Raw genomic sequence first — 24,793 nt, forward strand, 5'->3', positions numbered from 1 at the left:
TCGGCGGTACCGCCCCCCCGCTCGCATCCTCTCGGCGGGGCGAGCGCGACCATTTTGCGGGGGGGAGCGGCGGGAGCGGGTCCGGCACCGACACCGGCACAGCCAGCGGGATCGGGGAGCGACACCGCGATCGGCGCCGGGGCCGGCATCGGGGAGCGGCACCGGGGGCGGCGGCGGCGCCTGACGGGGGAGCGGCGGCTCCGCAGGCGCGGCCTGAGGCGCTGGGCCCAGCGCTCCCGCTCGCTCCGGGCGGCCTCAGCGGCCCCGGCGGCCTCAGCGTCCCCGTTAGCTCCGCGCCCGGCCCCGCGCGGCCCGCAGCACCGGGAGGATGTCGCGGCCCGTCAGGTGAGTGCCGGCGGGCCGAACCCGCGCAGGGCAGGGCGGGCAGGCCTCGCTCGGGGCAGGCCGTGCGGGTTTCTCCTCTATTTCCCCTTGTTTCCCCCCCGCTAACTTGGCACGGCCACCGCCATCCCCGCCGCATTTCTCCCCGCGCCGCTCTCCCGCAGCCGAGGGGCCGCGGCGGGGCTGCCCCGCGGCCGCTGTCCCACATTTTGTAACGGGGGAAAAGCGAATTTTTTTCATCGCTGCCGCCGCCGTGACCCACTTGGCGCGGGGCGGGCGCCGCTCTGGCCGCCATCCGCGGCCCCCTCCGGGCGGCGGGGCCGGGCCGAGCACGCTGCCGGGGGAGGGGACGCGGTGCCATCCGGCGAGGGTCCGGGGCACGGGGGCTGTGCATGGGGAACCACGCGTAGGGGAGGAGCCGCCGGGAGCCGCCCCCTCGGTGCGAGCGCCGCTGCCTTCACGCCCTGCTCCGCCCGCCCGGCCGGCTGCGCGCTCCGCCATCGCCTTCCCGCCGCTGTTTGCTGGCTTTTTGTTTTTATTTCTGAGCGTTTGGCAGCCGGGCTGTGCTGGCGAGGTGGGTTTGGGGGGGGTGGCCGGGGTTTGAGGGGTGGGATGGAGCGGGGTGGGTTTGGGGATGTGCGGCGTGGGGAAGGGAAGGGCTGGAGCTGTGTCACGGTGGATATTTGGGGAATATTCCCTCAGTATTTGGGATATTTCTCCCCTCAGAGGGTGCTGGGAGCTGCCCAGGGAATGGGCACGGCCACAGAGCTCCAGGAGAGTTTGGACATTGCTGGGTGGGCTCGGATGGAGCCTGGTGGGTTTGGGGATGTGCGGCGTGGGGAAGGGAAGGGCTGGAGCTGTGTCACGGTGGATATTTGGGGAATATTCCCTCAGTATTTGGGATATTTCTTCCCTCAGGGAATGGGCACAACCGCAGAGCTCCAGGAGAGTTTGGTCATTGCTGGGTGGGCTCAGATGGAGCCTGGTGGATTTAGGGATGTGTGCACGGGGAAGGGAAGGGCTGGAGCTGTGTCAGGGTGGGTATTTGGGGAATATTCCCTCTGTATTTGGGATATTTCTTCCCTCAGAGGGTGCTGGGAACTGCCCAGGGACTGGGCACAGCCACAGAGCTCCAGGAGAGTTTGGACATTGCTGGGTGTGGGCTGGGATGGAGCCTGGTGGGTTTGGGGATGTGCAGCACGGGGAAGGGAAGGGGTGGAGCCCTTCAGGGTGGATATTTGGGGAATATTCCCTCAGTATTTGGGATATTTCTTCTCTCAGAGGGTGCTGGGCACTGCTCAGGTTCTCCAGGGACTGGGCACAACCACAGAGCTCCAGCAGAGTTTGGACATTGCTCGGTGGGCTCAGATGGAGCAGGGTGGATGTAGGGATGTGGTGCCTGAGGGAAGGGCTGGAGCTGTGTCACGGTGGATATTTGGGGAATATTCCCTCAGTATTTGGGATATTTCTTCCCTCAGAGGGTGCTGGGAGCTGCCCAGGGACTGGGCACAACCACAGAGCTCCAGGAGAGTTTGGTCATTGCTGGGTGGGCTCGGATGGAGCCTGGTGGGTTTGGGGATGTGTGGCACAGGGAGATGTTGCCTGAGGGAAGGGCTGGAGCTGTGTCAGGGTGGGTGTTTGAGGACTACTTCTTCCCTCAGAAAGAAGAAACAGAGTGAAGAAATATTCCCTCTGTATATTCCCTCAGTATTTGGGATATTTCTTCCCTCAGAGGGTGCTGAGCACTACCAAGGTTCCCCAGGGAATGGGCACGGCCACAGAGCTCCGGGAGCGTTTGTGTGGGGTGGGATGGAGCGTGGTGGATGTGGGGAGGGGGTGCCCGAAGGAAGGGCTGGAGCTGTGTCATGGTGGGTATTTGGGGAATATTTGGGAGAAATATTTATTCCCTCTATATGTTCCCTCAGTATTTGGGACATTTTTGCCCTCAGAGGGTGCTGGGCACTGTCCAGGCTCCCCAGGGAATGGGCACAGCCACAGAGCTCCAGGAGAGGCTTGAATGGATGGTGGTGGCTTTGGGGATGTGTGGCGTGGGGAAGGGAAGGGCTGGAGCTGTGTCAGGGTGGATATTTGGGGAATATTCCCTCAGTATTTGGGATATTTCTTCCCTCAGAGGGTGCTGGGAGCTGCCCAGGGACTGGGCACAACCACAGAGCTCCAGGAGAGTTTGGACATTGCTGGGTGTGGGCTGGGATGGAGCCTGGTGGGTTTGGGGAGGGGGTGCCCGAAGGAAGGGCTGGAGCTGTGTCAGGATGGGTATTTGGGGAATATTTGGAAAAAATATTTATTCCCTCTGTATGTTCCCTCAGTATTTGGGACATTTTTGCCCTCAGAGGGTGCTGGGCACTGTCCAAGCTCCTCAGGGAATGGGCACAGTCACAGAGCTCCAGGAGCGTTTGTGTGTGGTGGGATGGAGCGGGGTGGGTTTGGGGATGTGCGGCACGGGGAAGGGAAGGGCTGGAGCTGTGTCACGGTGGATATTTGGGGAATATTTGGAAGAAATATTTATTCCCTCTGTATGTTCCCTCAGTATTTTGGACATTTTTACCCTCAGAGGGTGCTGGGCACTGTCCAGGCTCCTCAGGGAATGGATACAGCCACCGAGCTCCAGGAGAGTTTGGACATTGCTGGGTGGGCTCGGATGGAGCCTGGTGACTTTGGGGATGTGGTGCCTGAGGGAAGGGCTGGAGCTGTGTCACGGTGGATATTTGGGGAATATTCCCTCAGTATTTGAGATATTTCTTCCCTCAGAGGGTGCTGAGAGCTGCCCAGGGAATGGTCACAGCCACAGAGCTCCAGGAGAGTTTGGACATTGCTGGGTGGGCTCGGATGGAGCGTGGTGGATGTGGGGATGTGGTGCCTGAGGGAAGGGCTGGAGCTGTGTCAGGGTGGGTATTTGGGGAATATTCCCTCAGTATTTGGGATATTTCTTCCCTCAGAGGGTGCTGGGCACTGTCCAGGCTCCTCAGGGAATGGGCACGGCCACAGAGCTCCAGGAGAGTTTGCTCATTGCTGGGTGGGCTGGGATGGAGCCTGGTGGGTTTGGGGATGTGGTGCCTGAGGGAAGCGCTGGAGCTGTCTCAGGGTGGATATTTGGGGAATATTCCCTCAGTATTTGGGATATTTCTTCCCTAAGATGATGCTGGGCACTGTCCAAGCTCCTCAGGAAATGGGCACAACCACAGAGCTCCAGGAGAGTTTGGTCATTGCTGGGTGTGGGCTGGGATGACTTTGGGGATGTGGTGCCTGAGGGAAGCACTGGAGCTGTGTCAGGGTGGATATTTGGGGAATATTTGGGATATTTCTTATCTAAGATGATGCTGGGCACTGCCCAGTGTGCCCAGGGAATGGGCACAGCCACAGAGCTCCAGCAGAGTTTGGGCATTGCTGCCAGGGATGCCCAGGATGGGATTTTGGGGTGTCTGTGCAGAGCCAGGAGCTGCTCTGGATGATCCCTGTGAGTTTTTCCCCTCTCAGATATTCTGTGATTCCTTTGTGTGTCAGACCTTTACCAAAGAGGTGACAAAAGAGTGAACTCTGATTTAAATTGATTTATAGCAGAGGTGTTCTTGTCATGCTTTGGAATTTCCTCAGTCTCAAGTGATTGGTTGGGGTTTGATGCTATTCCCAGTTGGGGTTTTATTCCCAGTTGGGCTGTGGATGTTTGGTGCCTTGCCTAATTTAATTTAATTAAAAAATACAAATTAATTGTGACAAAGCCATGTCTGTACATTTAGAGATGACAGCATTTGTGTTTCAGTAATATCTCTCATAATTTAAAATACAAATGGAACCCAGGAGTGGCTCAGGGATGGGTGAGCTCCCAAATCAGTGCTGGAGATTTCCTCCAGGTAAGGAGGAAAAGCAATCTTTAAATAAAATTCTTTAAAAGCAAAGCTTCTGAGCTTGAAATGAAATATTTTTATGAGAGTTTCAAAAAAAATAATTCAAATAAACCACCTCTGTCCACTGCTGGAATGTTGGGAGAGGTCTCCCTGCTCTCAGGCTCTGCTGTGCAAGAAAATAATAAAATAAAATAAAACAAAATCCAGCAGAAGCACAAAACCTCCAGGCACAGGGCAGCAGTGCCTTATCTCCTGGGTTTGATAACCCTTGCAGGGGAAAAAAGGGAAATATTCACTAAATATTCAATATAAATACATTATATTGCTCTGCTAGCCAGAAATCCCTGCACAGAGATTTAAATCTATTCATAAATTAATGCTGGAATGAAAATTTTTGCTGATTTTTGGTGATATGGAAGCCTGGTGAAAAGTTTTTCATCAGGGTGAGATGTGGAGTTTTCCTCCAGTCAGTGCTCTTTGAATTTATTGGTGTTTTCCGCTGGTTTGTGGTTGAATTTTTGTGCACCTAAAGCAGTGAAATTCAGAAAATCCATCCTAAATCTCACATTTTTACTCTTCTTGTTGTGAAAATTTGACCTGATGGATGCATCAGTGCCTTATCTCCTGGGTTTGATAACCCTTGCAGGGGAAAAAAGGGAAATATTCACTAAATATTCAATATAAATACATTATATTGCTCTGCTAGCCAGAAAAGCCTGCACAGAGATTTAAATCCATCCATAAATTAATGCTGGAATGAAAATTTTTTGCTAATTTTTGGTGAAATGGAAAAGTGAAAAATTCTTGGATGTGGAGTTTTCCTCCAGTCAGTGCTCTTTGAATTTATTGGTGCTTTCTCTTGGTTTATGGTTGAATTTTTGTGCACCTAAAGCAGTGAAATTCAGAAAATCCATCCTAAATCTCCAGTTTTTACTGTGCTTGTTGTGAAAATTGATCTGATGGATGCATCAGTGCCTTAATTCCTGGGTTTGATAACCCTTGCAGGGGAAAAAAGAGAAATATTCACTAAATATTCAATATAAATACATTATATTGCTCTGCTAGCCAGAAAACCCTGCACAGAGATTTAAATACATTCATGAATTAATACTGGAATTAAGTTTTTTCTGCCTGATTTTTGGTGAAATGGAAAAGTGAAAAATTCTTTAATGTAGAATTTTCCTCCTGTCAGTGCTCTTTGAATTTATTGGTGTTTTCTGCTGGTTTGTGGTTGAATTTTTGTGCACCTAAAGCAGTGAAATTCAGAAAATCCATCCTAAATCTCCAGTTTTTACTCTGCTTGTTGTGAAAATTGACCTGAGACTGAGTGTTAGAAAAAGGCAAGGAGTGAAAATGAAAAAGCTGAAATTACTGAATTTCTGCAGCTCTTGTGTAATTCTGCTGAGGTTCTGCAAAGAGCTTGGGCTGCTTATTGGGAAAATTCAATTGAATGCTTGGAGCCACTATTTATATTTTAAAAAAATATAATATTTTTAATATATATTTATTTATATTGTATATATTTTTATGTATTTATATATATTTAATATTGTTAATATTTTATATGCACTTTATATGCACTTTATATGCACTTTATATGCACTTTATATACACTTTATATATACTTTTATATTGGTTTACATTTATATGTATATATATTTATATATATTTATATATGTATTATATATGTATATGTATTTTTATCTATTTATATATATTTAATATTGTTAATACTTTATATACACTATACTTTATATATACTTTATATATACTTTATATATACTTTATTCTTTTATATTGGTTTACATTTATATTTATATATATTTATATATGTATTATACATATATATGCATATACATATAATACATATATATGTGTATATACATATATACATATATATGTATATGTATTTTATATATTTATATATATTTATATTGTTAATATTTTATATTTACGTTAAATTTACTTTATATACACTATATTTTATATACACTTTATATACACTTTATATACACTTATATACATTTTATATTGGTTTATATTTATATGTATTTATATATATTTATACATATGTATCATACATATATACATGTATATACATATAATACATATATATACATATATACGTATATACATATACATATATATGTATTTTTATATATTTATATATATTTAATATTGTTAATATTTTATATTTACTTTATACACTTTTAATTTACTTTATATACACTATACTTTATATATACTTTATATATACTTTTGTATTGGTTTACTTTTATATATATTTATTTATATGTATATACAGATAATACATATATATATGTATACACATATACATATATATGTATATGTATTTTTATTTATATATATTTAAAATTGTTAATATTTTATACTTTATATTTACTTTAGATACACTCTATATACACTTTATATACACTTTACACTTTATATACACTATACTTTACATGTTCTTTACATGTACTTTATATGTACTTTACATGTACTTTTATATTGGTTTACATTTATTTGTATTTATATATTTATATATATGTATTATACATATATATATATATACACATACATATACATGTATATGTCTTTTTATATATTTATATAAATATTAACAATATTAAATATATACTTTATATATACTTTATGTATACTTTATATATACTTTTATATTGGTTTACATTTCTATGTATATATATATTTACATATATGCATTATACATATATATATACATATAATGCATATATATATTTAATATTAATATTTTATATTTACTTTATATACACTTTATATACACTTTAAATTTACTTTATATACAGTATACTTAATATACACTTTATATACACTATACTTTATATATACTTTGTATATACTTTATATATACTTATATATATATTTTTATATTTGTTTACATTTATATGTATTTATATATATGTATATATGTGTATACATGTAATACATATACATATATACATATATATGTATATGTATTTTTATATATTTATGTATATTTAATATTGTTAATATTTTATATTTACTTTATATACACTTTAAATTTACTTTACATGCACTTGTCAATAAAAGAGTTGGGGTTTGATACTTTATCAATAGAACAGCTGGGATTTGATATTTTTCAATAAAAGAGTTGGAATTTTTATACCTTGTCAATAGAAGGGTTGGGATTTGATACTTTATCAATAAAAAATAGAGATTTTTATACTTTATCAATAAAAGAGCTGGGATTTGATAATTTATCAATAAAAGAATTGGGATTTTTTGGACAAGGTGCTGATAAAATCCCCACCAATTCCATTTTGGAGCTCTATTAATATTGATTAATTAATTATTAATTACACATATACTTTGTGTTCATTCTGACTGCAGAGGTTGCTGAATTATCAAATTTTTGGAATATTTTTGGGCTCCAAATGCAATAAAAGAAATCTAAATAAAAGATTTTGACATTTTTTATTCCTTAAAACTTCAATAGCCCTGAAGGAATTAATTCCAAATTTTTTCTCCTTTGTGTATTTATCAAAAATAATATTTATATTCTGAGGCTCTAATCCAGATTATTATAAAATCTCCTCAGGAAAATAATATTTATGCTTTAATATATTTATTTAAGTACATTAATAAGTATATTAATACTGATTAATTAAATATTAATTACACATTGTGTTCATTCTGAGTGCAAAAGTTGCTGAATTATCAGAGTTTTTTTGGGATATTTTTTGGCTCCAAATGCAATAAAAGAAATCTAAATAAAAGATTTTGACATTTTTTATTCCTTAAAACTTCAATAGCCCTGAAGAAATTAATTCCTAATTTTTTCTCCTTTGTGAATTTATCAAAAATAATATTTATATTCTGAGACAGCAATCCAGATTATTATAAAAATCTCCTCAGGAAAATAATATTTTAATGTATTTATTTAAGTACATTAATAAGTATATTAATACTGATTAATTAAATATTAATTACACACTGTGTTCATTCTGACTGCAGAGGTGACTGAATTATCAAAGTTTTTGGGATATTTATATTAATAAGTATATTAATACTGATTAATTATTAATTACACATTGTGTTCATTCTGACTGCAAAAGTTGCTGAATTATCAAATTTTTGGGATATTTTTTGGCTCCAAATGCAGCTCTAAATAAAAGATTTTGACATTTCTTATTCCTTAAAACTTCAATAGCCCTGAAGGAATTAATTCCAAATTTTTTCTCCTTTGTGTATTTATCAAAAATAATATTTATATTCTGAGGCTCTAATCCAGATTATTGTAAAATCTCCTCAGGAAAATAATATTTATGCTTTAATATATTTATTTAATTACATTAATAAGTATATTAATACTGATTAATTAAATATTAATTACACATTGTGTTCATTCTGACTGCAGAGGTGGCTGAATTATCAAAGTTTTTGGGATATTTATATTAATAAGTATATTAATATGGATTAATTAATTATTAATTACACACTGTGTTCATTCTGACTGCAAAAGTTGCTGAATTATCAAAGTTTTTGGGATATTTTTGGGCTCCAAATGCAGCTCTAAATAAAAGATTCTGACATTTTTTATTCCTTAAAACTCCAGTATTAATTCTGATTTTTTCTCCTTTGACAGGAACAGGAAGGTGGTGGATTACTCCCAGTTTCAGGAATCAGATGATGCTGGTAAATTCCATTTTTTTCCTGAATTTCCTCATTATTCCCATGCATTTTAATGAATATTCTGCTTCTCATCCCATCCTCAGCTGCAGCTCTGAGGAGTTTGAAAATCAAATTATTCTCATCTGGTTTGTGTTAAAGCAACAATGGTGATGGAAATATTTTTATTTTTATTTGTATTTAATGCTCTGTTCTGGGGCTCCTTGGTGCCACTTTTTGCACAGAAAAATGTGATTTTGATTTATTTTATGGCTCTGGTTGAGCCCACAGCATCAGGAATTTAGGGGGGGTTGGAATTAAAAAAATATCATTTGTGTGAGTTAAAATAGTGCTGGGTCACATCTGGAAAAAATGGAATTTCTGAATTAAAATTTTGGATCCCATTTGTAAAATAATATTGCATATATACATATAAATAAATAAATAAATAATATGTAAGTATATTAATTAATAATATATATTATATATTAATTAATTATATAATATATATTATATAATGTATATATCTATTTTATGTAATACATATATATAATAAATAATGAATATATAATAATATATATAATAATATATATTATATATATTATATTTTATATATATATATATATATATAATATAATAATAAGAATTATCAAAATAGTGATGGATCTCATTTGGAAAAAAATGAATATCTGAATTAAAAATCTGAAGCCCATTTCTAAAATAATATAATCTGTGTGAATTAAAATTCTGGAACTCAATTGTAAAATAATGGAATCTGTGTGAATTAATAAAATAGTGCTGGATCACATTTGGTAAAAATGGAATTTTGAATTAAAATTCTGAAAGCCATTTCTAAAATGATATAATCTGTGTGAATTAACAAAGTAGTGCTGGATCATATTTGGAAAAAATGGAATTTCTGAATTAAAATTCTGGATCTCATTTTTAAAAATAATAAAATCTGTATGGATGAACATTTCTGGATCCCATTTCTAAAATAATCTAGTTTGTATGAATTAATAAAATAGTGCTGGGTCACATTTGGAAAAAATGGAATTTTGAATTCAAATTCTGGATCCCATTAAAAACAAATTTAATCTGTGTGAATTAACAGAGATTTTCTGGAATATTTTGAGTTTTTGGAAGATAAACTCAATGCTGAGGTTACACTGATAATGAAAATGAGTCAAATATGCTGAATTGTTATTAATTAAATAAAGGATTTTTATTAATTAATTTTATTAACTAATTTTATTAATTAATAAAGGATTTATTCATTAAATAAAGGATTGTGGAAGAGTTGTGAGTTCCTATTTTGTGCCATCCTTTATCCCCTCCCAGCCCAGTGAGAGCCATGCAGAAATCTAAATAATACATCTAAAATCTATAGAATATACATCTAAAATCTAAATAATACATCTAAAATCAATATAATATACATCTAAATCTAAATAATGCATCTAAAATCTGTAGAATATACATCCAAATCTAAATAATAGATCTAAAATTTGTAGAATATACATCTAAATCTAAATAATAGATTTAAATTATTTAGATAATTAGATTAATCTATTAGATTAATCTATTAGATTTAATAGATTTAAATCTAATTATTTAGATTTAGCCCTAAATCTAAATAATACATCTAAAATCTGTAGAATATACATCAAAATCTAAATATTACATCTAAAATCTATAGAATATACACCTAAATCTAAATAATACATCTAAAATCTATAGAATATACATCTAAATTTAAATAATACATTTAAAATCTATGTAATATACATCCAAATCTAAATAATACATCTAAAATCTGTAGAATATACATCTAAATCTAAATAATACATCTAAATCTAAATAATAGATCTAAAATCTGTAGAATATACATCTAAATCTAAATAATACATCTAAATCTAAATAATAGATCTAAAATCTGTAGAATATACATCTAAATCTAAATAATGCATTTAAAATCTATAGAATATACATCTAAATCTAAATAATGCATCTAAAATCTATATAATACACATCTAAAATCTAAATAATACATCTAAAATCTATAGAATATACATCTAAATCTAAATAATACATCTAAAATTTATAGAATATACATCTAAATCTATATAATACATCTAAAATCTATAGAATATACATTTAAATCTAAATAATACATCTAAAATCTGTAGAATATACATCTAAATCTAAATAATACATCTCAAATCTATAGAAAATACATCTAAATCTAAATAATACATCTAAAATCTATATAATATACATCTAAATCTAAATAATATATCTAAAATCTATAGAATATGCATCCAAATCTAAATAATACACACCTAAATCTAAATAATACATCTAAAATCTATAGAATATACACCTAAATCTAAATAATACATCTAAAATCCAAATTTGAATGAATTTATAAAAGAACTAAATTCACAACAAACCCTGCCTCCTTTTCCTGTGCCATTTTTTCCTGTCACAAGCACAGCTCCGATCTGTGATTTCCCCCAGAACTTTGCTTCTCTCCCCATTTCCTTGAACCTTTATGAAATTTTGTATTTTTGCTGTGGGTGAAATGTTGAGTTTGAGCTGTGTCTGATTTACTGGGGCTGAGTTTTCCCAATCCCAAATTGAATTTTTGCAGATGATGATTATGGAAGAGATTCAGGGCCCCCCTCCAAGAAAATCCGCTCATCTCCCCGAGAGGCCAAAAACAAGAGGAGATCTGGCAAGAACTCACAGGAGGACAGGTAAAAATAAAAAATGTGATTTTTTGGTAACATTTCCTGTGTGGGGAGTGGGAAACCCTTGTCCATCACTAAAAATGGGATTTGGGCACCAAAATTGGCATCCTCAGGTGCCAGGGATTGAGGGCAGGAGACATTTGTGGTTAAAATCTCAATTTCTGGCAAGGAGATCTGGGAAGAATTCTCAGGAGATCAGGTAAAAATAAAAAAATTTGATTTTTTGGTAACATTTCCTGTGTGTGAGGAGTGGGCTTGCAGTGACATTGAGGGGAGACAGAAATTGTGTGGGAAATTCTTATCCATCACTAAAAATGGGATTTGGGCACAAAAATTGGCATCCTGAGGTGCCAGGGCTTGGGGACATTGGAAATTTTGTGGCTTTTTGTTCCTCATTTTGGGTAATCTATAAACCTTAAAGATGCTCAGAAAAGCAAATTAAACCATTTTAGATGGGTCAGCCCTGCCCCAGAGGCACAGGAGGGGCAGGGAAAGGGATTTGGGCACCAAAATTGGCACCTCAGGTTCAGCCTCTCAGGGCATCCCTGAGGTTCTCATTTCCCCATGAGAGGTTAAAATTTTGATTTCTGGCAAGGAGATCTGGGAAGAATTCTCAGGAGGACAGGTAAAAATAAAAAATTTGATTTTTTGGTAACATTTCCTGTGTGTGAGGAGTGGGATTGGGGGCTGAGACACTGAGGTGAGACAGAAATTGTGTGGGAAATTCTTGTCCATCACTAAAAATGGGATTTGGGCACAAAAATTGGCATCCTGAGGTGCCAGGGATTGAGGGCAGGAGACATTTGTGGAAGTTTTGTGGCTCTTTATTCCTCATTTTGGATAATCTATAAACCTTAAAGATGCTCAGAAAGGCAAATTAAACTGATTTTAGATGGGTCAGCCCTGCTCCAGAGGCACAGGAGGGGCAGGGAAAGGGATTTGGGCACCAAAATTGGCACCTCAGGTGCAGCCTCTCAGGGCATCCCTGAGGTGCTCATTTCCCCAAGAGGTTAAAATCTCAATTTATATTTTTGGGAAGAATTCTCAGGAGGACAGGTAAAAATAAAAAATTTGATTTTTTGGTAATATTTCCTGTGTATGGGGAGTGAAATTCCAGTGGAATTGAGGGCTGAGACACTGAGGTGAAACAGAAATCATGTGGGAAATTCTTACCCATCACTAAAAATGGGATTTGGGCACCAAAATTGGCATCCTGAGGTGCCAGGGATTGGGGATATCTGGAATTTTTCTGCCTCTTTATTCCTCATTTTGGGTCATCCATAAACAGAACCTGCTTTGGGATTTGAATTTATGATTTTGGGAGTTGCTCCTCAGTGCTGCTCTGCTGAAAATGAAATTTTCCTTTAAAATCTCCATTTTGCAGTGCCCAAATGATTGCCACAAAACCTTTAAAATAATATTGTTTATATTATTTTTTATATTTAATTATTATTAAATATAATAATTTAAATAAATAATATAATTTTTATTTTATTATTATTTTTTATATTTAATAAATAATATTTTAAATTTCAGCTTCAGGGATGCTGGTTCTGAAAGTTCTTGAGGTTCTTGTTGTGTCAGCCCAAAATGTCTTTTATTTTCTAAATTAATTAAATTATCATTTGAGAAATATAAATATAAATATATATAATTAAGAGCAAGAAATATAAATATATAAATTAAGAGCAAGAATTTCAACAATGACATAAATACAAATGCTGACTTAAAATCTATCAGGATAAACCTTAATTTCATTTATAGATTGCATATAAGCCCTCAGAATTGTAATTTAAGTGGAAATCTTGCTTCACCTCAATCTGATTATTCCTGATTGAATTTTTTCTGGGATTAAAAATTTGAATTTTTATTTGAAATTTGAATTTGATAAAAGATTCGAAACACTTTACCTGTGATATTCTGCCCAAACCTGTACTTAACACCATGTCCTCTGTTTTCCCTTACATTTAATTTTTTTTTTTAATTAAAAAAAAAATTAAATTAAATTTTAAAAAAATTAAAATTTTAAAATTTTAAAATTAAAAAAAAAAAGAGGAAAAAAGAGGAAGAAAAGGAGAAAAAAAGAGGGGGGGAAAAGAGGAAAAAAAGGAGAAAAATGCGGAAAAATAATTTTTTTAATTTTTTTTTTTGATTTAAAAAAACAAAAATTTGAAATCTTCCCAACCATGACAACTCCACAGCCAGCTGAGTAATCCCGAAGCATGTCCAGAAAAAATTAAAAATTCTCAGCTTGGACATCATTTTCTCTTTACAATTTTTTATTTTCCACACAAGAGGGACTGAAATAAATCTGGGACAAATATTCAGATTTATCCTTGTGTTTGCAGTGAGGACTCAGAAGACAAAGATGTGAAGAGCAAGAAAGATGATTCACACTCAGCAGGTAATAACAGCATTATCCTGATTTTTTAAATCACATCTGTGACAGTTCAGGAGTAGAATTTGAGACAAAAATTAAATTATTTTGATTTATTTTTGATTTAAGTCATACATTGCTTTGGGATAATTTTTTTTTTTTGTGTGTTATGTGATGATGCTATAAAATTTGGATAGATTGATCATTTCCCTGTAGAAAAAATTGAAAAATGTTCATTTTGGTGGCTTTTGCTTGCAGATGAGGATTTTGGCAGTGAGGATGATGATGTGGGAGCCGATGATGGCAAAGCCGACAGCGACTACGAGAGCTCCCAAAAAAGCAAAAAAGGAAAAAAGGCCAAAGCAGACAAGAACAAGAGAGCAGCCTCCAAATCCAGGAAAAGGCCTGCAGGTAAGAGGGAAAAAAATGAGGAAAAATGGGGAAAAAAGAGGAAAAAAAGGGGAAAAAAAAGGGGGAAAAAAGAGGAAAAAAAAGGAAAAAAAAGGAGGAAAAATGGGGGAAAAAAAGGAGGAAAAATGGGGGAAAAAAGGAAAAAAAAAAAGAGGAAAAATGGGGAAAAGAAAAGGGGAAAAAAGGAAAAAAAGAAAAGAGGAAAAATGGGGACAAGAAAAGAGGAAAAATGGGGAAAAGAAAAGAGGAAAAATGGGGACAAGAAAAGAGGAAGAATGGGGAAAGAAAAGAGGAAGAATGGGGAAAAAAGAGGAAAAATGGGGAAAAAATGAGGGAAAAAAGGGGAAAAATGAGGGAAAAAAGGGGAAAAAATGGGGGAAAAAAGGAAAAAAAGAGGAAAAATGGGGAAAAAAAAGAGGAAAAATGGGGGGAAAAGAGGAAAAAAAAAGGGGAAAAAAAGAGGAGAAAAAGAAAAAAAAAAGAGGAAAAATGGGGAAAAAGAGAGGGGAAAAGAAAAGAGGAAAAATGGGGAAAAGAAAAGAGGAAAAATGGGGAAAAAATGAGGAAAAAATGGGGGAAAAAGAGGAAAAAAGAGAGGAAAAATGGGGGAAAAAGAGGAAAAAAGAGAGGAAAAAATGGGGGAAAAAGAGGAAAAAAGAGAGGAAAAAATGGGGGAAAAAGAGGAAAAAAGAGAGGAAAAAATGGGGGAAAAAGGAAAAAAGAGAGGAAAAAATGGGGGAAAAAGAGGAAAAAAGAGAGGAAAAAATGGGGGAAAAAAGAGGGAAAATGGGGAAAGAAAAGAGGAAAAATGGGGAAAAAATGAGGAAAAATGGGGGAAGAAAAGAGGAAAAATGGGGAAAAAATGAGGAAAAATGGGGAAAGAAAAGAGGAAAAATGGGGAAAAGAAAAGAGGAAAAATGGGGAAAAAATGAGGAAAAATGGGGGAAGAAAAGAGGAAAAATGGGGAAAAAATGAGGAAAAATGGGGAAAGAAAAGAGGAAAAATGGGGAAAAGAAAAGAGGAAAAATGGGGGAAGAAAAGAGGAAAAATGGGGAAAGAAAAGAGGAAAAATGGGGAAAGAAAAGAGGAAAAATGGGGAAAGAGAAGAGGAAAAATGGGGAAAAGAAAAGAGGAAAAATGGGGAAAAAAGAGGAAAAATGGGGAAAGAAAAGAGGAAAAATGGGGAAAAAAAAGAGGAAAAATGGGGAAAAAAAAAGAGGAAAAATGGGGGGAAAGAAAAGAGGAAAAATGGGGAAAAAAAAGAGGAAAAATGGGGAAAAAAAAAGAGGAAAAATGGGGGGAAAGAAAAGAGGAAAAAAGGGGAAAAAAGGAGGAAAAATGGGGAAAAAAGGAGGAAAAATGGGGGAAGAAAAGAGGAAAAATGGGGAAAAAAATGAGGAAAAATGGGGAAAGAAAAGAGGAAAAATGGGGGAAAAAAATGAGGAAAAATGGGGAAAGAAAAGAGGAAAAATGGGGGAAAAAAAGGAGGAAAAATGGGGAAAAAAAGAGGAAAAATGGGGAAAGAAAAAGAGGAAAAATGGGGGAAAAAGAGGAAAAATGGGGGAAAAAAGAGGGAAAATGGGGGGAAAAGAGGAAAAAAAAAGGGGAAACAAAAGAGGAGAAAAAGAAAAAAAAAAGAGGAAAAATGGGGAAAAAGAGAGGGGAAAAGAAAAGAGGAAAAATGGGGAAAAGAAAAGAGGAAAAATGGGGAAAAAATGAGGAAAAAATGGGGGAAAAAGAGGAAAAAATGGGGGAAAAAGAGGAAAAAAGAGAGGAAAAAATGGGGGAAAAAGAGGAAAAAAAGGGGAAAAAAAGGGGGGAAAAAAGAGGAAAAAAAAGGAAAAAAGGGGAAAAAATGAGGAAAAAAAAGGGGAAAAATGGGGAAAAAAAGGAGGAAAAAAATGGGGAAAAAAAAGAGGAAAAATGGGGGAAAAATGAGGAAAAAAAAGGAAAAAAAGGTAAAAAGGGGGGGAAAAGAGGAAAAAAAAAGGGAAAAAAAAGAGGAGAAAAAGAAAAAAAAAGAGGAAAAATGGGGAAAAAAAGAGGAAAAAAAGGAAAAGAAAGAGGAAAAATGGGGGAAAAAAGAAAAAAAAAAAGGGGAAAAAAAGAGGAGAAAAAGAAAAAAAAGAGGAAAAATGGGGAAAAAAAGAGGAAAAATGGGGGGAAAAGAGGAAAAAAGGGAAAAAAGAGGAAAAATGGGGAAAAAAAAGAGGAAAAAAAAGAGGAAAAATGGAAAAGAGGAAAAGAGGGAAAAAAGAGGAAAAATGGGGGAAAGAAAAGAGGAAAAATGGGGAAAAAAAAGAGGAAAAATGGGGGGAAAAGAGGAAAAAAGGGAAAAAAGAGGAAAAATGGGGAAAAAAAGAGGAAAAATGGGGGGAAAAGAGGAAAAAAGGGAAAAAAGAGGAAAAATGGGGAAAAAAAGAGGAAAAAAAAGAGGAAAAATGGAAAAGAGGAAAAAAGGGAAAAAAGAGGAAAAATGGGGGGAAAAGAGGGAAAAAAGAGGAAAAATGGGGGAAAGAAAAGAGGAAAAATGGGGGGAAAAGAGGGAAAAAAGAGGAAAAATGGGGGAAAGAAAAGAGGAAAAATGGGGAAAAAAAGAGGAAAAAAAAAGGGGAAAAAAAGAGGAGAAAAAGAAAAAAAAGAGGAAAAATGGGGAAAAAAAGAGGAAAAAAAGGAAAAAAAAGAGGAAAAATGGGGGGAAAAGAGGAAAAAAGGAAAAAAAGGAGGAAAAATGGGGAAAAAAAGAGGAAAAATGGGGAAAAGAAGAGGAAAAATGGGAAAAAAGAGGAAAAATGGGGACAAAAAGAGGAAAAATGGGGAAAAAAAGAGGAAAAATGGGGAAAAATGAGGAAAAATGGAAAAAAAGGAGGAAAAATGGGGAAAAGAAGAGGAAAAATGGGAAAAAAAGAGGAAAAATGGGGAAAAAAAGAGGAAAAATGGGGAAAAATGAGGAAAAATGGAAAAAAAGAGGAAAAATGGGGAAAAAAGAGGAAAATGGGGAAAAAAAGAGGAAAAATGGGGAAAAAAAGAGGAAAAATGGGGAAAAAAGAGGAAAAATGGAAAAAAAAGAGGAAAAATGGGGAAAAAAAGAGGAAAAATGGGGAAAAAAAGAGGAAAAATGGGGAAAAAAGAGGAAAAATGGAAAAAAAAGAGGAAAAATGGGGAAAAAAGAGGAAAAATGGGGAAAAGAGGAAAAAAATGGGGAAAGAAAAGAGGAAAAATGGGGAAAGAAAAGAGGAAAAATGGGGGAAAAAAGAGGAAAAAATGGGGAAAGAAAAGAGGAAAAATGGGGGAAAAAAAAGAGGAAAAATGGGGAAAAAAAAAGAGGAAAAATGGGGGAAAAAAAGAGGAAAAATGGGGAAAGAAAAGAGGAAAAATGGGGAAAAAATGAGGAAAAATGGGGAAAAAAGGAGGAAAAATGGGGAAAAAATGAGGAAAGAAAAGAGGAAAAATGGGGAAAGAAAAGAGGAAAAATGGGGAAAAAATGAGGAAAAATGGGGGAAAAAAGGAGGAAAAATGGGGAAAAAATGAGGAAAAAAAACGGAAAAAAAAGGTGAAAAAGGAGGAAGAAAAGAGGAAAAAAAGGAGGAAAAAAAGAAAAAAAGGAGGAAGAAAAGGAGAAAAAAAATGGGGAAAAAAGAGGAAAAAAAAGGAAATAAAAGAGGGGGGGAAAAGAGGAAAAAAAGGAGAAAAATGGGGAAAAAAGGAGAAAAAAGGAAAAAGAGAAAAAAAGGAAAAAAAAGAGGAAAAAAGAAAAAAAAGAGGGAAAAAAAGAGGAAAAATAGGAAAAAAAGGAAAAAAACCCAGGAAAAATGGGGAAAAAAGGAGGAAAAAAAGAGGAAAAAAGGAAAAAAAACCCAGAAAAAATGGGGAAAAAAGGAGGAAAAAAAGAGGAAAAAAAGGAAAAAAAAACCAGAAAAAATGGGGAAAAAAGGAGGAAAAAAAGAGGGGGGGGAAAGAGGAAAAAAAGAGGAAAAAAAGTGGAAAAAAAGAAAAAAGGAGAAAAATGAGGAAAAAAGTGAAAAAAGGAAAAAAAAAGAAAAAAAAAAGAAAAAAAAAAAGAAAAAACAAATCACTTATTTTGCAGAGCATCTTAGTTGGGTGAGTACTGATGAGTTTGAATTCACCCCCAGTACCCAATGAGCGTTCCAACCCTCCATAAAACCCCTCAAACCATTTTGCTGCCTCAGGGGGAGTTTTTTGCTCTTTTCCAACCCAATTTTGATTTTATTTCCCTGCAGAGGACAGCGAGGATGAGAAGGAAGATCACAAAAATGTCCGTCAGCAGCGCCAGGCGGCCTCCAAAGCTGCCTCCAAGCAGAGGGAGATGCTGCTGGAGGATGTGGGCAGTGAGGAGGAGGAGCAGGAGGAGGATGAAGCTCAGTTCCAGGAGAGTGAGTCAGTGGGCACTGAGGGGGGGAATTGGGCTCCAAATTTGCAGCAAAATTTGTGCAAAACGCACAAAATTCATCTTCACAAATGCCTAAAATGGGTCAGATTTAAGTCATCAAATATTTAAATTATATTAATGTGGCTGTGGTAATTTTCTGTGATTTGAAAGTTGGGAACCCGTCATGAATTTGCATTTATTGTTCCTCCAAGCTTGGTTGGTGAGAGATAACCCAGTGCTGTGGAATTTTTGCAGTCTCACAAAATTTATCTTCACAAATGCCTAAAATGGGTCAGATTCAAGTCATCAAATATTTAAATTATATTAATGTGGCTGTGGCAACTTGAAATTTGGGAACCCCTCATGGATTTGCACCATTTATTGTCCTTCCAAGTTTAGTTAGTGGGAGATAACCCAGTGCTTCAACAGTGATTTGGATTTTTTGCAATCTCACAAAATTTGTGTCCCACAAAATTTATCTTCACAAATGGGTAAATCTGTTAATCCCATCCTTGCTTTTTATCCAGAATGAGATTTAAGTCATCAAATACTTAAATTCTAGAAATGTGGCTGTGGCAACTTGAAAGTTGGAATCTGTCATGAATTTGATTTATTGTCCCACAAGCTTGGTTGGTGGGAGATAAACCAGTGCTTCAAAAGTGCTTTGGAATTTTTGCAATCAAAAATTTTTAAAGTTCAATGCCAGATTTTAGGATATAAACTGAAAATTTAAATAACTAAAAAGTTCACTCAATGAATCTGTAACAATGTGTAAGACAAGAAAATTCACCTTGGTGTCTTTTCCTTGCAGATAATTTTGTTTTATTCCATGGATGTGAATGTGTGTTTTCCAGTGATCTATTTCTTTATCAATTTTAAATTTTTAATTTTTTTCTATTTTCTAGATCTATTAAGCAGCCCTAAATTTTAATTATAAACTTCTCAATTTTTTTTTTTTTGCTTTTTTCTATCTCTGTGGCATTTCTGCTGTAAAAACCCACAAATGCAAACCCACAAAATCAGAGTTTATCCACAATTTCTCTGGCAATCCCAGCTGGATTTTTCCTTCTTTTTTAGGTTTTTTTTTCCCCAAAAAAATTGAAATTTCCTTCTTTTTCCAGCAGATTCAGGCAGTGATGAAGATTTCCTGATGGAGGATGATGATGACAGTGACTATGGCAGTTCAAAAAAGAAAAACAAGAAAGTTTCCAAGAAATCCAAACCAGAGAGGAAAGAAAAGAAAATGCCCAAGCCCAGGCTAAAGGCTACAGGTGAGTTTGTATTTAATTATTTAATTTAAAATACTTAAATTTAATTATTTTAATTCAATTATTCAATTAAAAATCCTCATTTTCTTTTTGCTGCAGAGGTTTGGTTGAAATCTTGAGGTCCACAAAAATATTGAAAATGCCAAATGACTGAAAGCAGCAGGATGGAATAATGAGCTGGTTTTAATTCTTTTAATCAATTTCTAAATGAAGAATTAAAAAATATGAATAAAAACTCAGGAAAACTTTCCCTGCCAATTCTGACTTTTTGTGTCTCACAACAATTTGTGAAACCAGAGGAAAACTGGATGCATTTCTGCAGAAAATTCAAATTATAACAGCAATGTTGGACAAGAGCTGTGGCCATTTCTGATGTCACATCCAGCAATTAAACACAATTAAAAAATTAAAAAATTAAAAAAATTCAACACCTTTAAAATCTCATTAAATTGCTTTTCACCTTTAATTAGGAGTGCTAAAACCACTGTGTGGGTATGGTCAACAGGGAGGAGAAATTATAAAGAAATTATAAAATTGCTTTTGTTGGGTGTGGTGGGAAATGGTTTTATTATGGATTTTTACAAGGAAAAAACCCCAAAATAAAAACCCAAAAAAAAAAACCCAAAAAAAAAACCCAAAATAAAAAGAGATCATGAGATTGTTCAATTAAATTGCTCTTCACCTTTAATTAGGAATACTAAAACCACTGTGTGGGTATGGTCAATAGGGAGGAGAAATTGCAAAGAAATTGCAAAGAAATTGTAAAGAAATTGTAAAGAAATTGTAAAGAAATTGTAAAATTGCTTTTGTTGGGTGTGGTGGGAAATGGTTTTATTATGGATTTTTGCAAGGAAAAAAAAACCTAAATAAGAGATAATGAGATTGTTCAATTAAATTGCTCTTCACCTTTAATTAGCAATGCTAAAAGCACTGTGTGGGTATATCCAAACTTCTGAATTATTTAAAAATCTTTATTTTTGGGGATTTTTTTGAATTAATTAAAAATGTCATTTTTTTGGGGGGAGTTTTTTTTAATTATTTAAAAATCTCATTTTTTTGGGGGGAGTTTTTTGAATTATTTAAAAATCTCATTTTTTGGGGGGGATTTTTTTAAATTATTTAAAAATTTTTTGGGGGGGGATTTTTTTGAATTATTTAAAAATCTCATTTTTTTGGGGGGGGATTTTTTTGAATTATTTAAAAATCTCATTTTTTTGGGGGGGAGTTTTTTGAATTATTTAAAAATCTCATTTTTTTAGGGGGATTTTTTTGAATTATTTAAAAATCTCATTTTTTGGGGGGAGTTTTTTGAATTATTTAAAAATCTCATTTTTTTGGGGGGGGAGTTTTTTTGAATTATTTAAAAATCTCATTTTTTTGAATTATTTAAAAATCTCATTTTTTGGGGGGATTTTTTTGAATTATTTAAAAATCTCATTTTTTTGGCGATTTTTTGGGGGGGGAGTTTTTTGAATTATTTAAAAATCTCATTTTTTTGGGGGGAGAGTTTTTTGAATTATTTAAAAATCTCATTTTTTTGGGGGGGGATTTTTTTGAATTATTTAAAAATCTCATTTTTTTGGGGGGGAGTTTTTTGAATTATTTAAAAATCTCATTTTTTTGGGGGGATTTTTTTGAATTATTTAAAAATCTCATTTTTTTGAATTATTTAAAAATCTCATTTTTTGGGGGGGGAGTTTTTTGAATTATTTAAAAATCTCATTTTTTTGAATTATTTAAAAATCTCATTTTTTGGGGACGATTTTTTTGAATTATTTAAAAATCTCATTTTTTTGGCGATTTTTTGTGGGGGGAGTTTTTTGAATTATTTAAAAATCTCATTTTTTTGGGGGGAGTTTTTTGAATTATTTAAAAATCTCATTTTTTTGAATTATTTAAAAATCTCATTTTTTGGGGGGGGAGTTTTTTGAATTACTTAAAAATCTCATTTTTTGGGGGGGAATTTTTTGAATTATTTAAAAATCTCATTTTTTTGGCGATTTTTTGGGGGGGGATTTTTTTGAATTATTTAAAAATCTCATTTTTTTGAATTATTTAAAAATCTCATTTTTTGGGGGGGAGTTTTTTGAATTATTTAAAAATCTCATTTTTTTGGGGGGGAGTTTTTTTAATTATTTAAAAATCTCATTTTTTGGGGGGGGAGTTTTTTTTTGGGGGGGATTTTTTTGAATTATTTAAAAATCTCATTTTTTGGGGGGGATTTTTTTGAATTATTTAAAAATCTCATTTTTTTGAATTATTTAAAAATCTCATTTTTTGGGGGGGGAGTTTTTTGAATTATTTAAAAATCTCATTTTTTTGGGGGGGAGTTTTTTGAATTATTTAAAAATCTCATTTTTTTGGGGTTTTTTTTTTTTTTTCCTTTTTTTGCTGCTTCTGAATTTTATAAAATTTTTCTTTTTCCAGTGACCCCCAGCCCAGTGAAAGGCAAAGGGAAGGCAGGTCGTCCCACAGCTTCCAAGGCAACAAAAGAAAAAACCCCATCCCCAAAAGAAGAGGATGAAGAACCTGAAAGTCCCCCAGAAAAGAAAAAATCAAGCAGCCCTGCACCAGAAAAATCAGGAGATGAGGGCTCTGAAGATGAAGCACCCTCTGGTGAAGATTAAAAAGGAAATTGAGAGAGGGAAAAAAAAGAAAAAAAGAAAAAAAATCTTTGTTTAAAAAAAAAAAAGAGGAAAAAAAAAAGAAAAAGGAAAAGAAAACAACACTTAGGGGTAGAACACAGGCTGTGGCTTTGAATGGTGGCTTTGTTTTCAGCTGGTTAATCCAGGGAAATTCTTTTTTAATAAGAGAAAAACCCTTCTGTGAGTGAGATTTTCAAATTCAAATGTTCTCTGTTGGCCATTCTGTTCTCCCTCCCCTGCCAAATCTGAAAAGCCATTGGAGACTAATTAGAACAAACCATTCAATATTGGGTTTTTATTCCAGATTTGATTTTTATTCCATATTTGATTTTTTTTTTCAATATTTGATTTTTTTTTCAATATTGGATTTTTTTTCAATATTGGATTTTTTTTCAATATTGGATTTTTTTCAATATTGGATTTCTAATATTGGATTTCTAATATTGGATTTCTATTCAATATTGAATTTCTAATATTGGATTTCTATTCAATATTGGATTTCTAATATTGGATTTTTTTCAATATTGGATTTCTATTCAGTATTGGATTTCTATTCAATATTGGATTTCTATTCAATATTGGATTTCTAATACTGGATTTCTATTCAATATTGGATTTCTAATATTGGATTTCTATTCAGTATTGGATTTCTAATATTGTATTTCTATTCAATATTGGAATTTTTTTCAGTATTGGATTTCTAATATTGGATTTCTATTCAATATTGGATTTCTAATATTGGATTTCTGTTCAATATTGGATTTCTATTCAGTATTGGATTTCTATTCAATATTGGATTTCTAATATTGGATTTCTAATATTGCATTTCTGTTCAATATTGGATTTCTAATATTGGATTTCTAATATTGGATTTCTATTCAATATTGGATTTCTATTCAATATTGGATTTCTAATATTGGATTTCTATTCAATATTGGATTTCTAATACTGGATTTCTATTCAATATTGGATTTCTAATATTGGATTTTTTTTCAATATTGGATTTTTTCAATATTGGATTTCTATTCAATATTGGATTTCTATTCAATATTGGATTTCTATTCAATATTGGATTTCTAATATTGGATTTCTGTTCAATATTGGATTTCTAATATTGGATTTCTAATATTTGATTTCTATTCAATATTGGATTTCTAATATTGGATTTCTATTCAATATTGGATTCTATTCAATACTGGATTTTTTTTCAATATTGGAATTTTTTTTCAATATTCGATTTCTATTCATGATTTTTTTCCAATATTTTATTTTATTTTTTTTTTCCCAAGGGATACTGCAGTTGTGAAGCAATAAGGTTTGAGACTGATCTGTGGAAAAAAAAACCCCATATTTACAAATCCTCAAGTAGAATTAGATTTTTTTTTTCCCCAGTGCTGGTAAGAGCTGTTTAAAATTATTATTCTGTATTTGAAATATATGGAGAGAAAAAAAAATAATCAAGTTTTGTTTGAACAGATTTAAGATGAGTTTAATCTCAGCAAAAATAATTCCAGAGGATGGAGCACAGGGAGGAATCCTGTGGTTTTTGGATTTAGACACGTTTTTCATGGAAAACAATCAAGAAATTCTGAGATGCTCCAATGTCTTGGATTTTATAAAAAATCCTTCAGATGTTTTGTCTCTGCTGGATAGAAAACTCTTTAATTGCAGCCCATTCCAGAGAAATTCAGATTTTTATCCTTCCCATGTCCACTCACCCTTTGATTCCTTCTGGAGAGGGGCAGAACAGGGAGGAGAAATTGTAAAGAAATTGTAAAGAAATTGTAAAATTGCTTTCGTTGGGTGTGGTGGGAAATGGATTTATTGTGGATTTTTGCAAGGAAAAAAAAACCCAAAATAAGAGATAATGAGATTTACAGCTTTGGGGTGAGCAGAGGGTGGCTCTGGCTGTTCCCTTCCCTCCCTGCTGTGCCCTCACAGAGCCCAGGGATCCCTGGCACAGCGGGCACGGGGCGCTCCCTGTGCCCACCCTGCTCCTGTGGGGTCTGTGGGGTCGGCTGCCCTCATATCTGTGGGGTTTGTGGGGTCTGTGGGGTCAGCTGCCCTCATATC

The 24,793-nt window shown here is 34.8% G+C and overlaps 1 protein-coding gene across 2 annotated transcripts; it reads left to right on the top strand.

The window, feature by feature from the left end:
• Nucleotides 1-24,629, top strand: LOC102074081 (nuclear ubiquitous casein and cyclin-dependent kinase substrate 1). 2 transcript variants are annotated; one of them, XM_074528405.1, is made up of 8 exons: nt 1-345; nt 8,854-8,903; nt 11,530-11,635; nt 13,978-14,033; nt 14,265-14,417; nt 18,659-18,811; nt 19,929-20,078; nt 22,503-24,629. In XM_074528405.1, exons 1-8 carry the CDS (start codon nt 329-331, stop codon nt 22,700-22,702), a joined length of 885 nt encoding a protein of 294 aa, XP_074384506.1. In that variant the 5' UTR covers nt 1-328; the 3' UTR covers nt 22,703-24,629. The 2 variants fall into 2 exon arrangements, with proteins under 2 accessions (XP_074384506.1, XP_074384507.1); XM_074528406.1 differs by having other exon boundaries at nt 19,932-20,078.
• The last annotated feature ends 164 nt before the right edge of the window (nt 24,630-24,793 follow it).

Source organism: Zonotrichia albicollis, chromosome 28, assembly GCF_047830755.1.
Source record: "Zonotrichia albicollis isolate bZonAlb1 chromosome 28, bZonAlb1.hap1, whole genome shotgun sequence".
In the NCBI taxonomy this organism is placed as follows: Eukaryota; Metazoa; Chordata; class Aves; order Passeriformes; family Passerellidae; genus Zonotrichia; species Zonotrichia albicollis.